Raw genomic sequence first — 13,340 nt, forward strand, 5'->3', positions numbered from 1 at the left:
TTATTTTTTGTCTATTAGATTGTAAGCTCTTTGAGCAGGGACTGTCTTTCTTCTATGTTTGTGCAGCGCTGCGTATGCCTTGTAGCGCTATAGAAATGCTAAATAGTAGTAGTAGTAGACTCACAGAAACAGAAGCCTGCGCAGCCTTCTACATGGAATGTTGCTAGTGGAATAGCAACATTCCATATAGAATCTCCAATAGTAGCAACATTCCATGTAGAATCTCCAATAATAGCAACATTCCATGTAGAATCTCCAATAGTATCTATTTTATTTTTGTTACATTTGTACCCTGCGCTTTCCCACTCATGGCAGACTCAATGCGGCTTACATGGGGCAATGGAGGGTTAAGTGACTTGCCCAGAGTCACAAGGAGCTGCCTGTACCTGAAGTGGGAATCAGACTCAGTTCCTCAGTTCCTCAGGACCAAAGTCCACCACCCTAACCACTAGGCCACTCCTCCACTGTTGCTACTATTTGAGATTCTACATGGAATGTTGCTATTCCACTAGCAATGTAGAAGTCGGCCCTTGCAGATCACCAATGTGGCCGCGCAGGCTTCTGCTTCTGTGAGTCTGACGTCCTGCACAGAAACAGAAGCCTGCGCAGCCTTCTACATGGAATGTTGCTAGTGGAATAGCAACATTCCATGTAGAATCTCCAATAGTATCTATTTTATTTTTGTTACATTTGTACCCTGCGCTTTCCCACTCATGGCAGGCTCAATGCAGCTTACATGGGGCAATGGAGGGTTAAGTGACTTGCCCAGAGTCACAAGGAGCTGCCTGTACCTGAAGTGGGAATCGGACTCAGTTCCTCAGTTCCTCAGGACCAAAGTCCACCACCCTAACCACTAGGCCACTCCTCCACTGTTGCTACTATTTGAGATTCTACATGGAATGTTGCTATTCCACTAACAATGTAGAAGTCGGCCATAAGTACATAAGTACATAAGTAGTGCCATACTGGGAAAGACCAAAGGTCCATCTAGCCCAGCATCCTGTCACCGACAGTGGCCAATCCAGGTCAAGGGCACCTGGCACGCTCCCCAAACGTAAAAACATTCCAGACAAGTTATACCTAAAAATGCGGAATTTTTCCAAGTCCATTTAATAGCGGTCTATGGACTTGTCCTTTAGGAATCTATCTAACCCCTTTTTAAACTCCGTCAAGCTAACCGCCCGTACCACGTTCTCCGGCAACGAATTCCAGAGTCTAATTACACGTTGGGTGAAGAAAAATTTTCTCCGATTCGTTTTAAATTTACCACACTGTAGCTTCAACTCATGCCCTCTAGTCCTAGTATTTTTGGATAGCGTGAACAGTCGCTTCACATCCACCCGATCCATTCCACTCATTATTTTATACACTTCTATCATATCTCCCTCAGCCGTCTCTTCTCCAAGCTGAAAAGCCCTAGCCTTCTCAGCCTCTCTTCATAGGAAAGTCGTCCCATCCCCACTATCATTTTCGTCGCCCTTCGCTGTACCTTTTCCAATTCTACTATATCTTTTTTGAGATACGGAGACCAGTACTAAACACAATACTCCAGGTGCGGTCGCACCATGGAGCGATACAACGGCATTATAACATCCGCACACCTGGACTCCATACCCTTCCTAATAACACCCAACATTCTATTCGCTTTCCTAGCCGCAGCAGCACACTGAGCAGAAGGTTTCAGCGTATCATCGACGACGACACCCAGATCCCTTTCTTGATCCGTAACTCCTAACGCGGAACCTTGCAAGACGTAGCTACAATTCGGGTTCCTCTTACCCACATGCATCACTTTGCACTTGTCAACATTGAACTTCATCTGCCACTTGCACGCCCATTCTCCCAGTCTCGCAAGGTCCTCCTGTAATCGTTCACATTCCTCCTGCGACTTGACGACCCTGAATAATTTTGTGTCATCGGCGAATTTAATTACCTCACTAGTTATTCCCATCTCTAGGTCATTTATAAATACATTAAAAAGCAACGGACCCAGCACAGACCCCTGCGGGACCCCACTAACTACCCTCCTCCACTGAGAATACTGGCCACGCAATCCTACTCTCTGCTTCCTATCTTTCAACCAGTTCTTAATCCATAATAATACCCTACCTCCGATTCCATGACTCTGCAATTTCTTCAGGAGTCTTTCGTGCGGCACTTTGTCAAACGCCTTCTGAAAATCCAGATATACAATATCAACCGGCTCCCCATTGTCCACATGTTTGCTTACCCCCTCAAAAAAATGCATTAGATTGGTGAGGCAAGACTTCCCTTCACTAAATCCGTGCTGACTTTGTCTCATCAGTCCATGTTTTTGTATATGCTCTGCAATTTTATTCTTAATAATAGCCCTTGCAGATCACCAATGTGGCCGCGCAGGACGTCAGACTCAGAGAAACAGAAGCCTGCGCAGCCTTCTACATGGAATGTTGCTAGTGGAATAGCAACATTCCACTAGGCCACTCCTCCACTGTTGCTACTATTTGAGATTCTACATGGAATGTTGCTATTCCACTATTCCTTGTAGAAGTCGGCCCTTGCAGATCACCAATGTGGCCGCGCAGGCTTCTGCTTCTGTGAGTCTGACGTCCTGCACGTACGTGCAGGATGTCAGACTCAGAGAAACAGAAGCCTTCGCAGCCTTCTACATGGAATGTTGCTAGTGGAATAGCAACATTCCATGTAGAATCTCCAATAGTAGCAACATTCCATGTAGAATCTCCAACAGTAGCAACATTCCATGTAGAATGTCAAATAGTAGCAACATTCCATGTAGAATCTCCAATAGTAGCAACATTCCATGTAGAATCTCCAATAGTAGCAACAGAATCTCAATAGTAGCAACATTCCATGTAGAATCTCCAATAGTAGCAACAGAATCTCAGTAGTAGCAACATTCCACGTAGAATCTCCAATAGTAGCAACATTCCATGTAGAATCTCCAATAATAGCAACATTCCATGTAGAATCTCCAATAGTATCTATTTTATTTTTGTTACATTTGTACCCTGCGCTTTCCCACTCATGGCAGGCTCAATGCGGCTTACATGGGGTAATGGAGGGTTAAGTGACTTGCCCAGAGTCACAAGGAGCTGCCTGTGCCTGAAGTGGGAATCCAACTCAGTTCCCCAGGACCAGAGTCCACCACCCTAACCACTGCCTTTTCAGTTTTTAAAGACTGCCCAAAGCAGCTTACAACGCCGCACACAAAATTACAACATAAGACAAGGTACAAAACACTCATAAAATAGCAAAGCAAAACACTGCACAACAAATAAAACAGCCCAAACCAGAAGCCACTATCCAAAAACTGCTAATGAAGGCTGCACAGCAAACCTCCCAAATTCAAAAGCAAAGAACATCATTATAGTTTTATTAGCATCGTTACCTGTTTCGCTATTGTTACATTGAAATATTCTGTTATTGTCATAGTAGCATTTCAGTGCTTTTTAAGTAAACAGCTTTGGGAACTCATCTTGGGAAGGAAAAAGCATTACATAAGCCAAAGACAGAGCAGAATATGACCAGGTCCACCAGAGCCCCGCAGGTGCCTAATTAGAATACAGATCTTTATTTTAATACCGTAATTTGGAGTCTCAATTAGTTCAGAGAGGCGGCTGCAGTCCCATCAGTCTAAAGCAGAGCGGAGCTGTACAGTAATTTGTGTTCATAAGCAATAAATTCAGAGCAATTACTCTCTCTCTGCCTTCCAAGTTAATGCAAGATGTTGTAATATTTTATAACCTGATATGTGCTACTCCCCACCGGGACCCAAACAGAAATTAGAATCTACAGATTGAACAAGGTTTTGATAATTGATAATGAATGAATGCGAAGCAGGGGGTAAGCGAGTAGCAACAGGCACTTTTGCTGGTTAACAGCTGTTTGTTGCACTGATTAGAACTTAGGAATTCACTGTTTCGCGGTTTCTGTGCATACAACCATCCGGAAGCCGACAGCAGAAATAGTGTTGAAAATGCATATACTGAACACAGGGGCAGCAAGCAGCAATGGCTATAAACCAATGATCCCTCCCTATTGGCCCTCCAAACCAGGGCTGGCGTTAGGTGGGGGGGAGCAAACAGGGAGGTTGCCCTGGGCCCCACAGCTCCAGAGTGCCCCGCGGTCCAGGCATCTCTTCCCCTTCTCCCCACCACAGTCCGTCTCCTCCTCCCTTCCCCTCACCTTCCCGGACTTCTTTAAAAATTTATTTTCCTTCTTAAAGGGGCCCTGGTGCAGCAACCATCCTCACAAGCTGCCTCTGGCTGCCTCGAAGCTTTCCCTCTCTGCCACAATCTGCTCCCCCCCCCCCCCCCACCGAAGCAATTTCCTATTTCAGCCTAGGCTGGCTGGAGGCTGCCTTTGAGGATGGCTGCTATGCTGGGGTCCCTCTGAGAAGGGAACTAAATTTTTAAAGATGACCACAAGGTGAAGGGAGGGAGACAGACCGTGGTGGGGAGAAGGGTAAGAGATACCCGGACCACGTAGTAGGAATGCAGGTGGGGAGATCGGGGGGAGGATGGAGGAGAGGGGATCAGGGGCTCCCTCCTTAATTTCTGCCATGGGCCCCACCATGTCTAAAAACGGCCTTGCTCCAACCTATGGGTGAGGACCCAGTGGGAGCTGAGAAACTGGCCCTCGGCTAGCCTCAAGATGGCAGCCAGAGAAGATGAAAAAGGACTTTGAAGCTCCATAAGCCAACCTTTAAATTCAAAAATGAAATTGGAGCTTGCAACTCATACATTTATGAAAAGTGTTAGAATTTTCTGGGAATATGGAAGAAATGAGCATCTTCCAACATTGATGTGATATTATATTGGTGGGGTCTTATGACCATTACAGTTGCTTCAGAAAGTTGAGAGGTCAACTAGTCTCCATCTGAATGTCTGATATCCATATCGTAGGACAACACATTATGATCAGTTTACTGTAAAATAAAAGTCATTGACTCCAGGTTAGTTACATTCCTACCCTCTTTCTTGCTCCTGCTGTATGTTCTAAAAATTACCATTCAGAAGCTGAGAACTCTGCTCTGTTTTGGCCCCCACCAGAGATGATCTGGAACGATACTCACACTGCACGTTGAGCTGTACCAAAGCTTCTCGAGGTCTTATGTTGAAACCGTTGTATCTGGCTGTCTGGCACTTGTACGTTCCACTCAGCTCCCGGTTCACATTGTCCAGCTGCAACTTCCCATCGTAGGTCTCCACCACCATGGCACCAGAGGGCATGGGAGCCTCCTTGTCAACCCGGGACCAAAGAATTGGGGGCCTGGGCTTTCCTCGTACCTCGCACTGCAGCTCCGCCCTAGACCCTTCTTGAACTGTGATTATGGACTGTCCCTTGGGTACGCTGATGGTTGGAGGAACTACGGGAAACAAAAAAAACACATCTGAGTTTTAGCACGTTGCAGGAAGTTCTGTATAACAGGGTCAGCACTCAAAACTCAATAAATGCAACCAAGTTCTCTTATGCAACCAAGTTAGAGCAAATTAGTGAAGGCGTCTGACTGGCTGATCCCCTCCCAAACGCATATGTGTCAGACTGAGTAGCACTGTTCCCTCTAAGTTGAGTGGAAGTTCTTCATCTACAATCCTTCCAGTGGGGGGCGATGTTTCACTATCATATTTTCAATAGTGAGGAACAGGTAAGTTCTGAAGGACTCAAAGGAATCCGCCTGTCCTCAGGAGCAATGCAACTGGAGGACACCAACTCAGCTTAGAGGGAACAGTGCTGAGCAGCAGAGAGGACATGGTCCAGAACAATCCATACACTTACAGCTCTTTGGCCCCAAATGTTTCTGCCCTTTGCCGGAGTGGAGGAGCGGCCTAATGGTTAGTGCAGCGGGCTTTGATCCTGGAGACCTGGGTTCAATTCCCACTGCAGCTCCTTGTGACCCTCCATTGCCCCAGGTACAAAAACTTAGATTGTGAGCCCTCTAGGGACAGAGCGAGTACCTGCATATAATTTGTACAGTGCTGCATATGTCTAGTAGCGCTACAGAAATGATTAATAGTAGTAGTGCCTGATTAGGGCCACCTTGCCCGACTGATAATGTGGGGTACAGTAGCGACCAGTACCTGGTCACACGGTGAATGGCAAAATGCAATTAGAAACAGGGCAATCAAGGAGACTCAAGGCACCCAGTGGGGGAAGAGGAAACGGAGAAGGATGAAGACCCCAGGGCAGAACCTTGCAAAATGCTGACACAGAGGGAGAAAAGAGGGCAGAAGGAGTTACTAACCAGAAACATGCACATACGTTCCCGAATTCAAACATGTGTGGGATAAACATAAAGGAATCCTGTTCAGAAGAAATGGATCCTCAGGAGCTTAGCCGAGATTGGATAACAGAGCCGGTAGTGGGAGGCGGGGCTGGTGGTTGGGAGGCGGGGATAGTGCTGGGCAGACTTATAAGGTCTGTGCCAGAGCCGGTGGTGGGAGGCGGGGCTGGTGGTTGGGAGGTGGGAGGTGGGGATAGTGCTGGGCAGACTTATACGGTTTGTGCCAGAGCCTGTGGTGGGAGGCGGGGCTGGTGGTTGGGAGGTGGGAGGTGGGGATAGTGCTGGGCAGACTTATACGGTCTGTGCCAGAGCCTGTGGTGGGAGGCGGGGCTGGTGGTTGGGAGGCGGGGATAGTGCTGGGCAGACTTGTACGGTCTGTGCCCTGAAAAAGACAGGAACAAATCAAGGTAAGGTATACACAAAAAAGTGGCACATTTCTTGGGCACACTGGATGGACTGTGCAGGTCTTTTTCTGCCGTCATCTACTATGTTACTATGTTACTCTGACCAAGAGAGGAAGCTAATCATAAAATCTCCTCTAAGCCAGTTAAAATACAATGACTTTATTGTACCAAACCAAATGCGGAAAATGTGTTTCTATTCATTTTCCAATCAGAACATAATTCATGGGGATTTTTCCCCCAACAATTACGGCGGGGGGGGGGGGGGGGAACGTTTTGCTGGCCTGATTGATATGAAACCCACGGCTTCCAGTTTTATGGGCTGGCTAACCAAGCACGTCGGCTTTAACGGCCTGCATGCAAAAATTAACGGTGCAGTTTTATGAATCCTACAAGGGATTGAGCTGTTTCTGCATTTTATGGGTCTGGTTTTCTTTCTGTTCTTAAAGACTGAATAGGGAAAAAGGTTTCTTTTTAATTCGGTGCCTGTGGGGAGAGCCCTCAATGAATCAGGCCAGTCGTAATGATAATTAATATTATTATTACACAGCTGCTTAAATAAACAGCACTGGCTCGGGGCTGGAAGAAGGACCCTGCTGCCGCTGTTACAGGATCCTACAGGGTCATCGTCAACGTTTTCCAAAATATATGCAGTAATTTAGTCCGTCTGCCTGGTTGTATGACTGAAGGTAAGACACAGAGAAGCCAAGTTACCCAGTTCCAGGCTGGAGATTTTTGGCCAGGCTTGGTTTTGAACGTATATCCCAAAGCAGTCTGGGATTTGTAGTGCCTGATCCTGCCTATAGAAGTCAGTGTTACAAGTCCCATAATGCACCTAGGTAGGGTGGTCAGAAATTGAGGACTGCCCAAAATCTCCAGCCTGGGACTGGGTAACTTGGAGGGGCATAATCGAACGGCGCCGGCTATCTAGATGGCCGGCGCCGCAAAAAGTGGTCCTGAACCGTATTATCGAAAAAGATGGCCGGCCATCTTTCATTTTGATAATGTCAAAGATGGCCGGGTTTGACATGGCCAGCATCGGTTTTCGCCCATAATGGAAACTAATGCCGGCCATCTCAAACCCGGCCAAATCCAAGGCATTTGGTCGTTGGAGAAGCCAGCATTTGTAGTGCACTGGTCCCCCTGACAAGCCAGGACACCAACCGGGCACCCTAGGGGGCACTTCTAAAATTTAAAATAGCTCCCAGGTGCATAGCTCCCTTACCTTGGGTGCTAAGCCCCCCAAATCCCCCCCCCAAACCCACTCCCATAACTCTACACCATTACCATAGCCCTTATGGGTGAAGGGGGGCACTTAGATGTGGGTACAGTGGGTTTTGGGGGGGGGGTTGGAGGGCTCCCACTTACCACCACAAGTGTAACAGGTAGGGGGGTGTGCCTGGGTCCACCTGCCTGAAGTACACTGCACCCACTAAAAACTGCTCCAGGGACTTGCATACTGCTGTCAAGGAGCTGGGTATGACATTTCAGGCTGGCATAGAGGCTGGTAAAAAAGTTTATTTTTTGGGTGGGAGAGGGTTGGTGACCACTGAGGGAGTAAGGGGAGGTGATCCCCGATTCCCTCCAGTGGTCCTCTGGTCAAGTGGGGCACTTTTTTGAGACTTGGTCCTGAAAATAAATGGGCCAAGAGAATCCGGCGAAATGCTCGTCAGAGCCGGCCATCTTTTTTCCATTATCAGCAGAAGCCGGCCATCTCGTAACCACGCCCCGTCCTGCCTTCGCTACCCTGCCGAAACGCACCCTTAAATTTTGGCCGGCTCTGCGACGGAAAGCAGTTGGAGCCGGCCAAAATCGGCTTTCCATTATACCGATTTGGCCGGCTTCAGGAGATGGCCGGTCATCTCCTGTTTTGTGTCAGAAGATGGCCGGCGATCTCTTTTGAAAATAAGCTGGTTCGTATCTCTGAAGACAATATTCAAGTTCAAAGTTTGTGCGAAGGCCAACCAGAGGCCTGGAATTTCGCTAGATCCTGATCAGTGGCTGTATGAAAATACACAAAGCTTTGTGAAAAACATGCCGTTGACGCCTTTCCTCCTTACTGAATCACAGAATCATCTACAGCAGGGGCATAGCCAGACCTTACGGCGGGAGGGGGCGAGAGCCCAAGGTTGGGGGCACATTTTGAGTACCACCTCACCTCACCTCCTCGCCCCCACCCACCCACCTGCCTGCCTCGCCTTGCTGCCCACCCGCCTCGCAATCTATTTTTATAACACCCTTGGGTGCGGAGTCAGTTCTATTAGTATATTTTGGGCCTTAGAATTTGGATCTGTAGATAAAGGGAACGGAACTACTTCCATGACAGTGTACTCTCTAATACCAAAGTGCTTTTGTTTCATATATTCCATAATTTATACTAAGAGTCACGTTTCCTAATTACACCCAAAAGGAGTGTAATCTGTGTATGCCCCACAGGTTCAAGACATCAGCCTGGAAGAGGCAGACTCAGCGTAAGGTGAGAAAGGATGGTGGATGCATGGAATAGCCTCCCAGGAAAGTTGGAAAAATCAGTAATATGCAATTCAAGAAAACCTGGGATACACACAGAGGGTCCTTAAAGGTGCAGAAGCAAATAGAATGTACTAACTTTTATAGTAGGAAAGATATTTGCCATACCCAATCAAAACTTATCAAATTAAAAAGTTTGCAGTTTTTTTTCTGACTTGATAAATAATTTGGTTCAACTCTAATAGATACAGATAAGCTATTTCTTAAAAAAAAGTCACTTGAAAAGGAAAACAAAAATAATTAAACTTGCGCTTTAAGCGTAAACCCTTAACAGATGGATAAAGCAATAATAATTGATCCTGAAGATGACGCGAACATCTAGGCTGTAACTTAATTACTAAGTTGATCACGAACACAGAGATTAGACTGTAAAAAGTATGATAAGTCAAAGATAACGCTTCAAAAAGGATACAGGTTCGCATAGGAAGCCCAAATGGGAGGTTCATCTGGCTCAGATTGTTCAGGTACACACACTACGTCCCCCATACCCAATACGAAGGAGGTTCATCTGGCTCAGGAACACTCTACTTCCCCCATACCCAATAAGAAAGAGGTTCATCTGGATCAAGAACACTCTACTTCCCCCATACCCAATACGAAGGAGGTTCATCTGGCTCAGGAACACTCTACTTCCCCCATACCCAATAAGAAAGAGGTTCATCTGGATCAGGAACACTCTACTTCCCCCATACCCAATACGAAGGAGGTTCATCTGGCTCAGGAACACTCTACATCCCCCATACCCAATACGAAGGAGGTTCATCTGGCTCAGGAACACTCTACTTCCCCCATACCCAATAAGAAAGAGGTTCATCTGGATCAAGAACACTCTACTTCCCCCATACCCAATACGAAGGAGGTTCATCTGGCTCAGGAACACTCTACTTCCCCCATACCCAATACGAAGGAGGTTCATCTGGCTCAGGAACACTCTACTTCCCCCAAACCCAATAAGAAAGAGGTTCATCTGGCTCAGGAACACTCTACTTCCCCCATACCCAATACGAAGGAGGTTCATCTGGCTCAGGAACACTCTACTTCCCCCATACCCAATACGAAGGAGGTTCATCTGGCTCAGGAACACTCTACATCCCCCATACCCAATACGAAGGAGGTTCATCTGGCTCAGGAACACTCTACTTCCCCCATACCCAATACGAAGGAGGTTCATCTGGCTCAGGAACACTCTACTTCCCCCATACCCAATAAGAAAGAGGTTCATCTGGATCAGGAACACTCTACTTCCCCCATACCCAATACGAAGGAGGTTCATCTGGCTCAGGAACACTCTACTTCCCCCATACCCAATATGAAGGAGGTTCATCTGGCTCAGGAACACACTACTTCCCCCATACCCAATACGAAGGAGGTTCATCTGGCTCAGGAACACTCTACTTCCCCCATACCCAATACGAAGGAGGTTCATCTGGCTCAGGAACACTCTACTTCCCCCATACCCAATACGAAGGAGGGTCATCTGGCTCAGGAACACTCTACTTCCCCCATACCCAATACGAAGGAGGTTCATTTGGCTCAGGAACACTCTACATCCCCCATACCCAATACGAAGGAGGTTCATCTGGCTCAGGAACACTCTACTTCCCCCATACCCAATACGAAGGAGGTTCATCTGGCTCAGGAACACTCTACTTCCCCCATACCCAATACGAAGGAGGGTCATCTGGCTCAGGAACACTCTACTTCCCCCATACCCAATAAGAAAGAGGTTCATCTGGCTCAGGAACACTCTACTTCCCCCACACCCAATACGAAGGAGGTTCATCTGGCTCAGGAACACTCTACGTCCCCCATACCCAATACGAAGGAGGTTCATCTGGCTCAGGAACACTCTACGTCCCCCATACCCAATACGAAGGAGGTTCATCTGGCTCAGGAACACTCTACGTACCCCATACCCAATACGAAGGAGGTTCATCTGGCTCAGGAACACTCTACTTCCCCCATACCCAATATGAAGGAGGTTCTTTTGGCTCAGGAACACTCTACGTCCCCCATACCCAATACGAAGGAGGTTCATCTGGCTCAGGAATACTCAACGTCCCCCATACCCAATACGAAGGAGGTTCATCTGGCTCAGGAACACTCTACTTCCCCCATACCCAATACGAAGGAGGTTCATCTGGCTGAGGAACACTCTACTTCCCCCATACCCAATAAGAAAGAGGTTCATCTGGCTCAGGAACACTCTACTTCCCCCATACCCAATACGAAGGAGGTTCATCTGGCTCAGGAACACTCTACTTCCCCCATACCCAATAAGAAAGAGGTTCATCTGGATCAGGAACACTCTACTTCCCCCATACCCAATACGAAGGAGGTTCATCTGGCTGAGGAACACTCTACTTCCCCCATACCCAATAAGAAAGAGGTTCATCTGGCTCAGGAACACTCTACTTCCCCCATACCCAATACGAAGGAGGTTCATCTGGCTCAGGAACACTCTACTTCCCCCATACCCAATAAGAAAGAGGTTCATCTGGCTCAGGAACACTCTACTTCCCCCATACCCAATACGAAGGAGGTTCATCTGGCTGAGGAACACTCTACTTCCCCCATACCCAATACGAAGGAGGTTCATCTGGCTCAGGAACACACTACTTCCCCCATACCCAATACGAAGGAGGTTCATCTGGCTGAGGAACACTCTACTTCCCCCATACCCAATACGAAGGAGGTTCATCTGGCTCAGGAACACTCTACTTCCCCCATACCCAATACGAAGGAGGTTCATTTGGCTCAGGAACACTCTACATCCCCCATACCCAATACGAAGGAGGTTCATCTGGCTCAGGAACACTCTACTTCCCCCATACCCAATACGAAGGAGGTTCATCTGGCTCAGGAACACTCTACTTCCCCCATACCCAATACGAAGGAGGTTCATCTGGCTCAGGAACACTCTACTTCCCCCATACCCAATAAGAAAGAGGTTCATCTGGCTCAGGAACACTCTACTTCCCCCATACCCAATACGAAGGAGGTTCATCTGGCTCAGGAACACTCTACTTCCCCCATACCCAATATGAAGGAGGTTCATCTGGCTCAGGAACACTCTACTTCCCCCATACCCAATACGAAGGAGGTTCATCTGGCTCAGGAACACTCTACTTCCCCCATACCCAATAAGAAAGAGGTTCATCTGGATCAGGAACACTCTACTTCCCCCATACCCAATACGAAGGAGGTTCATCTGGCTCAGGAACACTCTACTTCCCCCATACCCAATATGAAGGAGGTTCATCTGGCTCAGGAACACACTACTTCCCCCATACCCAATACGAAGGAGGTTCATCTGGCTCAGGAACACTCTACTTCCCCCATACCCAATACGAAGGAGGTTCATCTGGCTCAGGAACACTCTACTTCCCCATACCCAATACGAGGAGGGTCATCTGGCTCAGGAACACTCTACTTCCCCCATACCCAATACGAAGGAGGTTCATTTGGCTCAGGAACACTCTACATCCCCCATACCCAATACGAAGGAGGTTCATCTGGCTCAGGAACACTCTACTTCCCCCATACCCAATACGAAGGAGGTTCATCTGGCTCAGGAACACTCTACTTCCCCCATACCCAATACGAAGGAGGGTCATCTGGCTCAGGAACACTCTACTTCCCCCATACCCAATAAGAAAGAGGTTCATCTGGCTCAGGAACACTCTACTTCCCCCACACCCAATACGAAGGAGGTTCATCTGGCTCAGGAACACTCTACGTCCCTCATACCCAATACGAAGGAGGTTCATCTGGCTCAGGAACACTCTACGTCCCCCATACCCAATACGAAGGAGGTTCATCTGGCTCAGGAACACTCTACGTACCCCATACCCAATACGAAGGAGGTTCATCTGGCTCAGGAACACTCTACTTCCCCCAAACCCAATAAGAAAGAGGTTCATCTGGCTCAGGAACACTCTACTTCCCCCATACCCAATATGAAGGAGGTTCTTTTGGCTCAGGAACACTCTACGTCCCCCATACCCAATACGAAGGAGGTTCATCTGGCTCAGGAATACTCAACGTCCCCCATACCCAATACGAAGGAGGTTCATCTGGCTCAGGAACACTCTACTTCCCCCATACCCAATACGAAGGAGGTTCTT

At 47.7% G+C, this 13,340-nt stretch overlaps 1 protein-coding gene across 1 annotated transcript in view; it reads right to left on the reverse strand.

Annotated features, from left to right (window-relative positions):
* The window catches only part of LOC115467377 (MAM domain-containing glycosylphosphatidylinositol anchor protein 1-like), a gene marked incomplete in the record, with an annotated part of 483,050 nt that overhangs the window by 108,006 nt on the left and 361,704 nt on the right, over positions 1 to 13,340 (reverse strand). The window contains 1 exon segment of the mRNA XM_030199249.1: positions 5,075 to 5,368. Coding sequence (XP_030055109.1) covers positions 5,075 to 5,368 — 294 coding nt within the window.

The sequence above is a fragment of the Microcaecilia unicolor genome, chromosome 3, assembly GCF_901765095.1.
Source record: "Microcaecilia unicolor chromosome 3, aMicUni1.1, whole genome shotgun sequence".
Classification (NCBI taxonomy): domain Eukaryota; kingdom Metazoa; phylum Chordata; class Amphibia; order Gymnophiona; family Siphonopidae; genus Microcaecilia; species Microcaecilia unicolor.